General features: G+C 36.9%; 1 protein-coding gene across 24 annotated transcripts in view; it reads right to left on the bottom strand.

The window, feature by feature from the left end:
- BCAS3 (BCAS3 microtubule associated cell migration factor) overlaps positions 1-15,775 on the bottom strand; it is a 483,031-nt gene that overhangs the window by 243,348 nt on the left and 223,908 nt on the right. For all 24 annotated transcript variants that reach the window (XM_014552809.2, XM_032498340.1, XM_032498338.1 and 21 more), the window contains 2 exons: positions 6,081-6,181; positions 3,534-3,730 (listed from right to left, as the gene is read on the bottom strand). In XM_014552809.2, the coding sequence (XP_014408295.2) occupies positions 3,534-3,730; positions 6,081-6,181 (298 nt within the window). The remainder of the gene's footprint in view (positions 1-3,533; positions 3,731-6,080; positions 6,182-15,775) is intronic.

Here is a 15,775-nt window from a genome sequence, read left to right as displayed (position 1 = left end):
AAAAGTTCCCAATTAGCATGTAAGAATCAATCAGAGTCTCAGCAAAACTGCAATTCACGACATACAATTTCAAGTTGCTTGAGAATGGTAAACCTATAAATGCCCAGAGTGTATATATATATATCCAGCTGTATTAGATTAATACTCACCACATAAAAATACCTGTATGGCTAAAAGATCTGAGAGACTCAGGCAACTTGGAGGGATAATGATTTGTTATAACATAAGCGTGCATTTTTGTCATTCATTCATTCAATAAGTATTTGCTGAATACTAATCATGTGTCAGTTATTCTAGGAACAAGCAGAAACAAAACACGAAATACAAACTCTATGTGGAGATATATGGTATGGACATTCTGAACTGATGCAAAAGAAAACTGACATGTGAAAATGAACGAAATAGGTAACAGAAGGTCAGAATGAGGAAATGGGGGGATGAATGCACGGTACATAGCAAATCAAGAAGATCCTGTGGAGCTGTAGCAGAAACTAGACATGTATACAATAACAGGATATATAAAAAATCCCAAAGATCAAGAAGTGCCCTTTAAACACAGAACTGGAACAAGAGAACCCTTAGATTTGTAACCAAGCATGAGAAATGCAGGGCGTCTTAAGGAGCACAATTTGGCTTAAGCATTGAGCTCCTAGTGGATATTGTTGGAAGATAAGAAGTTGGTAACCACCATAGGATAGATCACAGAAGCCTGACAGGCCAAGTATGGACCACAGGAAAAGAAGTTATCGAAAAAAAGTTATCGAAAGTGCAGTACAAGTATGTGTATACATTGTGTCAAAGAAAGAAATCGGAGGGAGGTGAAAAATGATGCATATGCTCTAGAACCGGAAGTTGGAGACACTGCTATACACAGATCCTGATCACTGCAATGGCGAAGATGTGGTCTACCACCCAACATTGGTTCTGCCGGGTTTTCCTACTCCAGCCATGGTAATCCCATCATCTCCCATCACAGCGGAGATTAATCAGTTCTGGGATGGGCAGGCCTAAGCAGATTTAGGCCAATGAGAAAAGAGGAACGATTTTCTGGGTCTTAAGAGAAACAAGAAGCTAACCTTTTAGATGTGGTCAGTTCGTGTACTATAAAGCTCCCTCCCAGTCTAAACAACTTAGCTGGGCTGATAAATTTCCTTTTATTAATTCAATTTATAGTATTAGAGTTTCCAAATCATCCAGAGTTTTGGGTGGGTTGTGGATGAGGCTATAGATGAAGGAAGACTGGCCATGAATTGATGTGTTGAAGACACAGAGTTTGTTCTATTATTCGCTTTAACTTTGCATGTGTTTAGCTATGTTTGAAATTTTTCCATAATAGAAAATAAGACAAAAATAAAAACAAACTGGTAGGGGTGATGGAAATGTTCTAGAATTAGAGGGGATGTTGCCCAACATAGCGAATACACTAAAACCTCTTAACTGTATAGTGAATTTTATGTTATGTAAATTATGTATCAATAAAAAGAAAATAGAAAGTGTGAGATCTAATGTATAACATGGTGACTATGGGTGAGAACACTTTACTGTACAATTAAAATTTGCTAAAAGAGTAGAAATTAAATGTTCTCACCAAAAGAAAAAAATCACAACACACATATATAAAAAATATGTCAGCTGATGGATATGTTAATTAACTCGATGGAAAACTATAATTAAAAAAAAATGAATGAAATAAAATCAAACTGATTTCTCAGGAGTTAAACTTGAATGGAAAACTAGATCTTATATCTCAGTTTTCTTTTACATTATTTGTTACTCAGGTCTAATAATCAGTATTTCTTTGGCCTTTTTTACATGCTAAATCCCTAGTCTAGAGTATTAAGGAGCTGCTTTGAGGATAGCCACGCCTGATTTCCTTATGGATATGACAATCAACAATACGCCTGGCTGCTCCCCACTTTTGCTAGGGTACCGGAAGGCAGACCATCACAGCACCACATAATTCTTAGTGATACAGGATACAGGACAAGGTACCAGGTGTAAAGGGTCAGCTGAGCCAAGAAAATCTAAACAAGGCTTCACAATTTAAAGAAGAAAGTAAGGCCAACTGTCATAGTGCCACCGCACATAAGCCTAAAGAAATATCGAAGAACCAGAGGTGAGAACCTGGGATAAAGCGACAGTGAACAGGAATGAGGAGAGTATAAATAGTGGGATTTGTAACTGGATGCTGGGCAGGAAATGGTAATAAACAGGACACATAATGGAAATGATGTGAGTCAAATCTGAATTTTCCATCAAAACTGTGTTCTAATGGGGCTAAGGTCTTAGTCAAGGGCCTATATGCTCAAAATCTTAAATATAAACTACAAATGCAATCAAAAGAAATTTCTAAACCTCAGCCTAATATAAAGGTTCCTAAAGTTTATATGTGTCCACCAAACAGGACAATATTCTAAACAAACATAAACAATTTAAAATCATTTAGATAAATACTGGGAGCTCTTTAGTATAAGAAAAAGCAAAGTCTCTGAGGAAAATTCTGGAAGGATTTCAGGAATGCAGCTCTATCTGAAGAAGCAAGTAAGAGAGTTCTTATATGAAGAACTATGTCTGAAGTAAGGGATAAGTAAGAAGCTAAAGGAAGTGAAAAACAAAAGAACAGAGCTGCAAACGCAGGAGCTGGAGATGTCCCCCCTAAAAAAGGGACAGGGTCTTAGAGCAGCGGGTGACAGTCATCAGAAAAAAAGGAGAGGGGGGAAAATCTTGTAAATAGTTTAGTAAAGGGAATAAACATAGTTTTATGAGTCGTTTATTTTAAATGCCTTATTATTAACATTTAAGTAACAGAATGACCAATAAACACAGACGAGTATATATTGAATCACTAAGCTGAGGATTGATTCTAGAAAGCTGAAGAAAATACACTGGACAAATAAAAAGCAAAAAGTTGCGGAAGAAATAAAATACGAACCAACCTAAACAAAAAATTAAAATTCTTAATAAGGTACTACAGGAGGTATGTTTCATTATATGAGTTGTTCTTAAAAAAAGAAACATTGGGGCAAAACCCACCTCAGCAACAGCTTTTGTTTTATTATAAAGATTTGTTATTAGTGTTGACAAAGAGGTAGAATAAAAACTTATTTCCGACATATGACTGGGACACATTTTTCCACAATTTTTAAAAAAGAGATGCAAGAAAAAAGTCCGAGGGCTATTGTAGATTCAAATAAAGATACACTGTGGAACTTTTTTTGAAAGAAAACAAGGAAAGGGAAATTACACAATGCATTAGACTGAGCCCTTCCTTGTCTGTTCCCTAACATGTCAAGTCTGGGTGTAACAAACTAAACTTTGCAGTTTAGCAAACCTGAGACTACAAAAGTCAAAAAAGTTCTCTATTACATTTTTTAAAAACTAATAATAAAAAGCATTTGTAAACCTTGTATTATGATTCTTACAAGTCAGGATTAGAGAATATACATGATGGAATAGACAGACAGACAGACAGAAGCTCATTACAAACGGACATATTAATCTGGTCAAATCACTTTCTATTTCTTATTTCTTACCTGAGACTGTTGAGATCAAGATCATCCGTATCAAAATCTGAAAGGGGTTGTGGAGCATCACTTGGACCATGAGACTGCAGCACAGATGAACTGGATGATATGACTGTGGTTTGGCCTGAGGGATGGATGGTTTTGAACTGGAACTGTGGACCCATCCATAGACGTCTGTGGGGTCCGGTGTGCGTTACAATTTCTACCTGGAACAGATTAGGAATCAGGACTTAAATGTATTACAACCGCCCTTTGAGAGCCTTTCATGATTCTCCCATCCCATCTCTGAACACTCACATTCTCCAAGAAGCCCATCTTAACCAAGTGGGAGAGGGACAGGGCACCCACAATCAAATGGAAATGAGAATGACAGCCAACAGAGACACTCACTACATCCCTCCACTGGTTTTCACCAAACCAAACCAAAAATTCACTTTGTGTGTACACACACACACACACAAAATCACATGACAATAAAAGGAACAATTGCCTGCCTCATTTAACTGGTGTTCAGCTCCCTAGGGACTACCTTTTCGATTCATTCTAGACAGTACTTACCACTTTGTGGACATGTACTGAACACTAAACCTATCAATCCACAGATTAAAAGTAATTCCTTTACTGAGGACCAAGCTCATGACAAACGTGAAGTTGTTCTTGAACTATCCAAGGAAAAGAAAAGGTCTGAAATAATTTTCAACACCCAAAGCCAGTTTCTTTCCACTTTTAAATATTACAACATTTACTATAGTGTCCTCAAAATCCCAAATTCACTTTTAAATGAAGACAGTAGTACGTATTTTCTCTCAAACTAGATTTACTTTCAAAATACTATTACTTAATTACAGTATTTTCTCAACTACCGTGAACATTGACATAGGGATTTTAAATGCTGCAAAACAGTAATATCAAAATGTGGTACGAATTTCATGCTCCATGGAGGGGGAAGGGAATGTTGCCAATATTATATTGAACATTTTAAAGAGGAAGCAGAGAGTAGGACCCTGGGTAAAACCTGAAAATAAACATATTATGTGATTTTACAAATGAGCAACTTGCATAAGAGACTAAATAGGCAAACCTTTGGTGAAACAGTATTTCACAGTGTCTTGTAATTGCTACATCCACTTTATGGAATTGACTTCCCACGTGCCTTATTTTTGCCCTGAGTTCTTTTATATTTAATTACATTTCTCTGATTGCGGTGATTAATTCTTAACAAAACATAACTGAAAAGGTTCATGGAGTGCAGCTCTGTGTTTGTAAGTCCTAAAGGGCAAAAGCATCATGGTCTTGGAACAATATTCACATTCCCACTAATCACGGGGAGAAAACTACTCAGATTTAGGACAGTGATTTCTCATTCAAGTAGTTGTATTCAGCAATGTAAATGAGGCCACAGATAAAGCATTCTGTGTATTTTAAGCTCAAAACCATCAGTGTCACAGAGCCGAGAGGTAAACAGATGCACTTGCAATTTCACCGAGGCGATGGCCAGATGTTCCTGCTCACTCCCCTGTTGTATGCGGTACAAACATATTGTATATACTTTCACACTGACAGCACACATTACCCCTTTTTCTAACTGAAAAGTTGAAGTGAAGGACAGTGGTTTCTTTGCCAGTTTTTTTTTTTTTTTAACTTTATCGTGGTATCTATCCTCAAGAAAGGTTGTACCTCTATATGCATCCAGCATCCTTCAAGGAGCTGCCTGTATTTTCACTGAGATGAAACAATCTGATTCCTCAGTTTCCAGATTCCCTGTGGTTTTCAGGCTCCCCTCCCTGAGAAAGCAACGAAGCTGTACACAGCTTGCACCGAGGCACCTGTCTGATGAAAAGCTGCAGGATTGGTAATCTGAGACAGGTCATTAACTTCACCCAGTGATGTCATGACATGAGACAGACATAACAGCATTTGTAATGAAGTCACTTGTAATCTCAGCATTCTGAAATCTCCCCAGGTATCTTTTATTTCAAAGCCCTGGAGTTGAAGACAGCCTCACCTGGTAAGGGGAGGCAGGGTCAGCTGAAGCTGTTACAGGACTGGGTGGAGACCCCTGGAAGCGTCATTGCAGAAGTTTAGGGGAGGAAAGCCAGGCAGGCACAGCCAGGACTTGTGCAGAACTTCCCCAATCAAAGTATGGGCCCAATCTTCAGGAAATGTTGGCTCCACAAAACAAATCCCAAAGGTTGTTGAATGGCTTGACTGTTTGAAAAAGGCCAATTTTTATTTTAATCCAAACAGTTCATCTGAAATCCAAGGTCTCAGGGGATATAAATGGACTGTTTGAAAAAAATGCATATTTTACGCTCTTTGTGTAAAAGCTAATGTACACACATATATAGACATCTGTGTGTGCATAAAGTCTACATACACATATCCCTGCAGCAGTATTGATGAGAAATTCTTAATATGGAAAGACAACTGATTAATTCTTAGTGATCCTAAAAAGATCCCAATTCTGCCATTTTCTCCAATTCAAGAATAAAAACAGACAATGGATTTCTGTTTTCTTGCACATTATTTAATAGACCAAAAGTTTCTGACTTTTACCTGAGACAGCCATTCTTCATCCTCCTGTCCACTGTGGTCAGATGCTAAACTGTCATAGGACCCATGCCGAGTAATGGGCCCAGGGCTTCCAGGGGGAACCACTGCGGGAGAAAGGAAACATATTTAAACAACTAGAATCCATGCAGTGAGATAGATGAAGGTGGGCATAACCATCCTGGACACTGTGGTAATTTAAAAGATAAAATATGACATTTAATGCACAAAAATAATTCAAATAATTAATGAACAGGAAACACTGAATTTCTTAGGAATAAGAAAAATCTCCAATTAAGATTACACTTTAAAAAACACCTGAGGGAATTCAGTCATGATATATATCACTGTCTGAAAGAAACAACCAACTGCATCTTAACAGCACAAGTACTTTATGGGGCAGTGACAATTTCATTACCTGTGCACCAGTGTAACTCCTAGCCTTCAAGATTGAGGACATTTCAATTACCTCCAGTTAAAAAGAAATTAATTTGATGTGGTTCCTTATCATTTGAGAAGCGGTTTTAAAAACAAATATCAAATAGTAACATTCCTTAAGAGTCTGTTTAATAGTTTCATATAAATGGAGGCATTAAAATGCATTTATTTAAAAACACTTTTATCCAAATATTCATTTATCCAAAGAAATGTTTTATTCATTTATCCAAAGAAATGTTTCTTTTTCTTTCTTCTTCTTCTCCTTCTCCTTCTCCTTCTTCTTCTTCTTCTTCTTCTTCCTCTTCCTCTTCCTCTTCCTCTTCCTTTTCTTCTTCTTCTTCTTCTTCTTCTTCTTCTCCTTCTCCTTCCCCTTCCCCTTCCCCTTCCCCTTCTCCTTTTTTTTAAAGTATACTTCAGTAGTTTCCCTGATTCTTAAGTGGTAGGATACAGGCTTAAAAACACAAAGAACTTGAATTTAAAAATAAAATTAAAAAACACAAAAACCTGCTTTCTCATACAAAGAGGAACTTTGCTTAGTCAAAGCAATAGAATGATTCAACAAATATTTATTGAGATTCTACTATAAACCAAACACCATCCCCAAAAGAACTTAGTCTCTTCTATTTAAAGTCCAATGCTTATTTTTATTATAAAATACTTTATTTTTTAGAAGAACTTTAGATCCACAACAAAACTGAGCAGAAGATACAGAGATTTCCCATTTCTGCCTCCATATACATTTTAATGCTACGAGGAATGAAGCAATGAAGTACTGAGGGGAAAGAGAGAAATGAAAGAAAAAAAGAGAACAAAAGAGGAAGTAAAGTAGATGAGTATTAAAGAAACCTGAAGAAATAGAAATAAATGAGAAAAAGAAAAGAATCTCAGAATTTTTACCACCCAGAGCTATGAGTACAGGCACGTGCATTTCCCCTAGGCTACATTACCAAAAAATCAAAAATCAGAGGATATGAACATATCAAAATTTCTTAATGCATATTCCCAGAAAGAGTTAACACACTTCCATCAGCAGTGACTGAGAACGCTAATCTCACAGCCCTCTTGCCAGGACAAGGTACTCAGAAGAACTAAATCTTAGTGAAACACATACGAGTGAAGTAGACAAAGCAGAAGCAAGGGGAAGATTTTAAAGAGGATATACTCACAAAAACCTTACCCCCAACTAGTTGGGAGGGGAGAAAAGGTACCTAAGCCAGTCAGTTACTCAATACAGAGAGATAAGCAGTATGAAAATATAAGATTTGCAGTGGGTAAAACTCAGCTACTAGTTCTTCAAAATCATAGTTCTACAGCTGAGGGGCATGCTGCCATCTGGCACAAAACACAAGTGATCACCAAAGCATAACACCTAATTTCTTATGATTTTGAATGATATCATGAAGAAAATAACATTATAATTACCTAATGAATATTTAAGCATCCTCTTAAATAATTTTGGTGTATACTGCAAAACTGGTAAGTAAATTTATGTGTACGAAAGGCTGAGCTGTTCTCCAACCGTTTGTAATCTTTTTAATTAATAAATTTAATAAATGAAATTTATATACAGAACAGAGAAAGAGGATCCCTCAAAACCCCATTCCCTAAATAGTTGTCAAGAAAGCAGCTAAGGACAAATATCTAGAGGTCAGGACAGATTGGAAAGCAGTTGAGGGCAGAGAAGATTGTAAAGGGGAGAGGGAACAGGACATGCAGATAGCTGAGGGGAAAGTGTTACAAAACAAGTATCAAGTACAAAGACTGACGTGGGAACATTCAGAGAAACGTTTCAGTCATATCAAGAGGCAGCGCGGTCGGTGAGGCAGGTTGAGAGTGGGAGATGAATCAGGAGGCAGACGGGGCAGGCGAGGGAAGAGCAGCAGATTTTTTATGGAAAAATATTTTTTTAATAAAGCTAACGTAATATGATGGAAAGATATGGGAAAAATTTAAAGAGAAGTGAGAAATCATCCCCTTGCGTAACTAACTAGTACCTAATATGAATTTTTCCAAGAGTTTACAAGGTGTTCTATATATGCTGGGCCTAGGCTGTGCACCTGTTACAGAATAAACATTCCAGAAGTATTAAGTGAATGAATGGAGTTTTGCATCATGGACTAAGTAATGACACCAGAGTGGTAGGACACTTATTTATCCATCATCAACATGGGGTAAACTTAAAAGTAATCCAGTGGCAGAGATGGGGTGAGGAAAAGGATTACAGATGCAAAGAGACTAGTTATGAGTTGATTATTGTTGAAGCTGAATGACAGGTACATGGAGAATCATTACACTATTGTTTTCTAATTTTGTGTATGTTTGGAATTTTCCATAGTGAAAAAAAAATTTTTTTAAAGAATTCTCTTCCTCCCCCTCCCAGCTGTCCTGTTTCCCAAAGAAAGTGGTAAAAATACCAAATACATATCTATGAAACATTAAATCTGAACCTTGAATTTCTAAATGGAGATCATAATGAGAGTTTTCATATCTTACATTTGCTAAAAAATAGTATTCCAATTAAGAATGCACTGAAGCATTTGGAAGATTCACAATATTTAGAAGTGTGGTGGGATAGTATTTTTCAACATAAAATAAATATCCTCACCCCACTCTCACATTTCTCCACATTTGAAAAACTTCCCCAATCCCAGCAGGAAAAACATTCCATGTTTACTACTTTGGAGAAGCAATGGAATACCAGGTCACAATGAAAAAAGAACAAAACCCTGACCCTGGGATAAGAAAAAGAGATTGACAGTATGGTAACTAAGAGCAAAGCTTCCATGCTCTCTAACCAGCCAGGCGTTAGGAAAGATATTCTAAGGTGGAGCAAGAGTACCATAAACAAGGGGGGAAAGAGGGTTCCCAAGGAAGGGTACGAAATGACAGAGCCCAGAAGGAGACTTAGGGATGAACAGCTATGAAATATCTTCATTCGTGAGTAGAGGTCAGGGAAGTAGCAGGAAATTCCACGCGTGCAAGAGTCTAGAGGAGGTGTGCACACAGTGCTCAGAAAGACAGGCTTTGAAAAGACTCTGAAGTAGAAACAAGGATGGATACTGCAGAGACATATGAACCAGTACCCAACTATCGGGTAGGGAACGGCGACATCTCAGGGGTGACAGTAAAGATAAAATAACCCTAACTCTCCCATCTCATATCTTTGTACTCTGTAAGCCCTACAGAATTCCGATGCCATTTTTAGGAGGTTATAATTGATTGAGATTAATTTCTCCATATTTGTTAGGATGGAGGCACAGAAGAGAACTTATTTAAGAGTTTATTTAGAGAAAAATAAAGTCGCATATGTTGTTAAGCCTGAGTTTAATGGACCAACATACCTACCTTCTGTGGTTAGTATCTTTTATATTTCACGAAATGTTCTTAGATAATTAATCATCATGAGTTAGGAAAAGAAAATGGAATTTTGAAATAAAAATCTCTGCATGTTCTATCCCTACCTTTAGTACAGTAATTTAAAACAAGCCTATCCATCGAACTAAAAAGGATACACTGTCGACTTTTTTAGAGACTACTTCGAAAGCACTGCCTGTACACACAGGCATTTGATAAGTATAGATCAACAACCAAGGGCAGGATGAGCAGATCATTATGAGGTAACTGTGAGCTAGACTTTGTTTATGTTGTGTTCTCAGGAAAGCAGATCATGCTTCTCGTGAGTAAATAAAAGCTAAAAAAAAAATCACTAAGTGTATTTTGCTGTCTTACAGTGATGTATGAGTGTGTGTGTGTGTGTGTGTGTATATATGTGTGTATTTCTATGAATATATTTATATATTTTATGTGTGTTTATGTGCAAAGCAAACAAAAACAAATCTGCTTCAGCGCTGACCTTTGCAAATTAGTCCTGTTAATCTAAACCCCCGAAAAACCACCTAAGTAAAATTATGAACAGAAAGATTAAATGATCCTTTGATAATGTCCCTAAATCTGAACCCATGTAACAAAATTCTCAATTTCCAAAATGGAAAATGTCAATTCATAATATAATTTCTCAAACCCATAAGTAGTTAGGGAGAGTTCTCTGGTTTTGAATTTTTTGATGTTTGCACCATAATATAAGGACCAGTGAGTATAGAATTTTTACAAATTACCCACATAAAATAGACTATTTATGAGTTAAAGCTTAAAGTATTTAGATGCTGTTAAACATACAAAGTATCAAGCTGTTCAAATAACAATTACTAAGTTAAAGAGTTATAAACATTGTATTAACAGATATCTAAAGTGACACTCTAAAGTCTCCTTTTTAATCCAGGTTAATAGAATGAATACAAATACTTGAAGGTTAGGACACACAGGTTTGAATCAAGATTCCAAGAATGAGTTATTACAAGTCCTGAAGAAATTTAAACCTCTTGCCATTCCAGGGTGTTCTCTCCAACGCAGTGTAAGTATACTTTCAATTCAAAGGAATCAAATTCTCTCTAAAATACCCAAAAAGTAACACCTAGATCTTAATAATCTAAGTTCATCTGCAACAAATTTTGTCTTCCAGTTGAAAGACAGAAGGTAAACTTTTACCAGTAATATACTGAATATACTTTATATGAGAACAGGTAATTACTTTTCTTTGTATATTGGGCATGGTTTAGATATTCAGGAAAAAATCAAATCTCCTAACTATGGAGTTTACAACAAGGTCCATAGGGCCTAAACGCTCTGTTAAGATAAAGAGTAAAAGGAATAATTATTGGCTCCCAGCACTGTTTGCCCTTAAAGCAATGAGAGGAAAAAGCTGACAATGCATATGAAAGTTAAAAGACTAACCACATACAGGTTATAAGCATCCTTTTTAATATAAACTGACACAAAGCATAATGCTGAACAATGAGCAGTGCTTATTCATGAACCCAGAGAAGGGCAAGTCTATTTGATTCTGTTATGTTCTTGCTCTGTTCTTCCCTGCATCTCCTGAACTCCCAGCAGTGAATTCTCTTTGCTGGGGCTCTGGAGGCTTCAGAGGACGTAGCTGCTAACCAGCTACGGGCCCCACTGCTGGTAAGCTTCATGCCCCCAGCTCTAGGAGGTGCTGAAAAGCTGCTTCCTGAACACTGAAGTGATTCCCACTATCACTGGACTCGGGGAAATCTACTTCTCAAATAAGGGTAGAAATGCTGATCCCAACGGTATTTAGTTTCTTATGTGAGATACAGCTCTCCGCTTTAGCTTCTGTTGAAATACCTAAAATATGCTCATATTAGCTCTAGAAAGAGAATCTTTTAATATGAGAAAGCAAAAATGGATCCACAGGTTTTGACTTGGAGAAGTGAGTGTGAGCTGGGTCCTACTGCAGCGGAGTGCACAGGAGAACCAAGTGGTCTTCAGAGTCAGGACCAAACACAGCTTGAGCTTCCCCTACTCCCCACCAAACCCCCACTGATCCTGCACGGACCATGCTGAAGTCTTTAGTGGCGCCCTGAGAGGTGAGTAATGTGCCAGCAGCGTTCAGTTCTTTGGGTTATTTAGGGGAACAACATTCCTTTTTCCAGCAACAGAGAAATTTGTGAGTTAAATGACATCATGCTGCCTTGAATGAAACAGCTCAGGCTCAAAGTTCACCCAAAGGCCAACAGTGATAAACTCTCATGCAAGGACAAACTTCAATATATTTTTGGTACTTATTAAAAACAGCATTTATATAGCAGCCCTATGGTAAGAGAGGGCTCTTGACCAAACTCTGTTTCTGATCAGGAAGCATTCAGGATCTGAGGAAGAAATGCTGCTTGGGAATGTAGTTTCTTAGTACAGAAACTCTGACTTGCCTTTTAAACAGAAAGGCTCAAAGACAAGTAATCCAAAAGCAAAATTGTCTAAGGCAATTCCTAATGAACAAGCAATTCACAAAAGAGGAAAAAATACAGCAGCCAAAAAACATATGTAAACACTGGTAATCAAACATTTGCAAATTTTAAAAAGTTATGTTTTCATACAAACTGGTGAAAATTAAACTCTGGCCTTTTAAAAAATAATTTTTAAATTTTTTTTTTAAAAAGGGAGCAGGCTCTCAGGTCAAAAATAACACACATTTAATGCTTTAAGATGTAAGCAGCATTCTTATTCTTTTTAAGGAGCAACTCTATCTCTAGTGAAGTCTAGAAAGAAGTTGTCTCTCTTATTTATAAATGTTTCAATTTAAATATAAAGGAATTCGCTGAATTTCACTCACAGAATAATTAAGCAAGCGCACTAAATGTTACTGGCTATTCTGTTCATCAGCAGTCATCTCTTGTAGCAGTGCAACAGCAGTGGGAGTGTTACAACAAATACAAGGGAACAAGCTCCACCTACGTTATATATTAAACGGATCAATGGTCTTTCTTGCACCCTGACCCCGCGGTACCAGAGATGTTCCCTAATTAATTATTAAAGTTTTCTAACAGTCCGTCATTGTAACTCTCTGGTTTCACTTTCCTTTTATTCCACATTCCCAGAAGAACAGTCACAGGCAATATATAATTAGAAAAATGACATCCTCATTGCCTCGGAGATAATAGATTTCACCGGGTAACTGACAACACTGGGCGCATCTCCTCCCCGCCCTGCTCCGTCTCCTTTTCCCTACCCCCTAAGTACCATATAATACTCCCACAGAAGACATAAACTAAGGAGCTTTCATTTGTTATTCCTGCTACCATAATGGTCATCTGACATCTAGCATCTGGACAAGTTACACCTAGGGGTAGTCTGGAAGGGTTCACAATTCAGTTTTGCTCCTCAATGTAACCCTCCATATCATAAAATGGAGAGAAAGAATAAAACATAATGGCTTCATGCTATCAGCAAGATCAGCTACTCCACTGAAAATTTCAAATGGTCCCAAAGTAGCATCTGAGAACTGAATAAACTGCAACAATCCCTTCAAAACATTTGCAGTTAAGGTCAAGGTAGAGTTTATAGGCCTGGAAAGATGTACACAATTTAATGTGTATCACGGCAACTCAATTCATAATACAACTATCAGACATACACATTAAAACGGCAGAAAGATAATTAGAAAAGTCAGTGCACCCTTACTATTTTAAAGGTTCATATTATGTCTGTATAATATCTTGCTTGTAACTTACGGGTAACAACTTGGTCTTACCAAGGGTGAGATAATCTACCCAGACATATAAGTCTAAATAACAACAAAGCCATTCTTATCAAAGCTCACCTTTATACAACAATTACCTCATGGGAAGAAATGGGTATGGCTGGGGACAGAAATGACTCATTTTCCACAAAACACTCCTTGGTACCTTTTAAATTGTGTCTTCCATGTACCTACTTTAAACTTTATCATTATGAAGTTGTGGAATAAGCACACTACAATTAATATGGTTAGTGAAGTCATTCCAAGAAGTCAAGAAAGGAATACAAAGAAATCAGATGCACATCAACGAATGATGGAAACCAAGGCATGAAACAAAAGTTGAGCTCACGGCATATTGAGTTGTGCATTTCCTCCCCTATTTTCTTAGGTTTTGTAACATTTTCTTTAAAAAGGGAAATGGTAGTGTTTATATACATGCTTTCTCTTGCTCACTTCACATCTATCCGTTTATCATTATCTCTGTATTTACACACACACACATATCAAATGTAGGACCAGCTTTTAGCAACTGCTCAAGTACATATGGTAGTGTATGTTTTTGTTGAGGAAAATGACCAAATGCTGTAAGCTAGAAGCTCCCTAGTGCTAATTCTATGTAGAATTATGAGCTGTAATCTTTCAATAGTGGCAACTATTCTCACAGCTAACCTTGTGTGTTAGATGCACGTCTTCCAGGAATAATCAATTCTCTATTCTAAATTCAAGGAACACTCTAAAATAGAATGTCTCCTATAGGAGACTAAGATGAGTAGAGGTCATGCAGAAACTATTTTGAATTGATATCCTGAAGGTAAAAAAAAAAAAAAAAAATCACTGTTTTGGATCATTAAACTGCATTCGGTCAGCAATGGACCAGTTTGTACAAGTAGGTGATGGGCCACTTATTGGAAACATATTGGTTCTCTACCCTACCTACAACGGCACAGTTGAAGAGCAAGGAGTACTGAGTCCAGCCTCCACGACAAAGTCTGCCAAACAGAAATAAAGGGGAGGGAGTTGTTTGTAAAAATGGCAAAAATCATTTTTTGCAGAGTTAATGCAGCTTCTTCCAGGCCTCACTTATTTATCATCTAGTTACATACTAGCTAAGACCAGATCATTATACAGCAGGAGGAATTAAGTACAGATTTTCTCTTGCCTAAGCAAAAGAGGCAAAGCTCTCTTGGCATGGAGAGTTAAAAGCTTTTAGTCGTGGAAGACATCAATGTCTTCAACCTATACTTTTAAGAACATAATTGAAAATCCTCCCAAACAATCACTAAGGATCCATGATGTATTCCATAGAAGAGGGAAATTAAATGTTTAAGATTTTACCTCTAAATAAATCAGAAAATTCATAGAACCAAGAGGACTGGGGAAAGAATGAGATGGAGAGAAAAAAAAAAAAAAAAAAGAATGAGATGGAGAATACCACCCTACAAACACCATAGGGTTTTCTCTCTTTCCAAACGCAAGAGAACATTTTCCAAGGCTTAGTCATCCCTCTACTGCTCCACGACATACAACTCCTGGAAAGAGCTACCTCCTTCTCATTAAGTTCTTCTCATTAGATACATACTGAAGTATTCATAGCTTAAAAAAATACCATAGTGGGTGGCTTTCTCATAATATTTTATCAACCATACATTAAAACATTTAAAGGCAATGTAAGAGTGGGGAGGGTAATAGCTCAGTGGTAGAGCACATGCTTAGCATACACAAGGTCCTGGGTTCAAACCCGAGTATCTCCATTAAAAATAATAACAATAACAACATAAGAAACAAGAGTGGCAGAATGTTGTTAATACTTCAAGCTGGGTAATAGGTAGATTCATTATACTATTCACTGCACTCCTGTGTATGTTTGAACATTTCCATAATAAAAATTTTAACATAATTAAACTTACAAGCTTTTGCACATCAAACGAAACCATAAGCAAAACAAAACAACAACCTATGGAATGGGAGAAAATATTTGCAAAAGATGAAACTGACAAAGGCTTGACCTCCAGAATATATAAACAGCTCACACTACTTAATAGGAAAAAAACAAACAACCCAATCCAAAAGTGGGCAGAAGACCTAAACAAGCAATTCTCCAATGAAAACATACAAATGATCAATAAGCATATGAAAAAAAGCTCAGTATCACTAATTATTAGAGAAA

This window comes from Camelus ferus, chromosome 16, assembly GCF_009834535.1.
Source record: "Camelus ferus isolate YT-003-E chromosome 16, BCGSAC_Cfer_1.0, whole genome shotgun sequence".
NCBI classification, from domain to species: domain Eukaryota; kingdom Metazoa; phylum Chordata; class Mammalia; order Artiodactyla; family Camelidae; genus Camelus; species Camelus ferus.
This window is presented reverse-complemented; position numbering and strand designations above follow the sequence as displayed.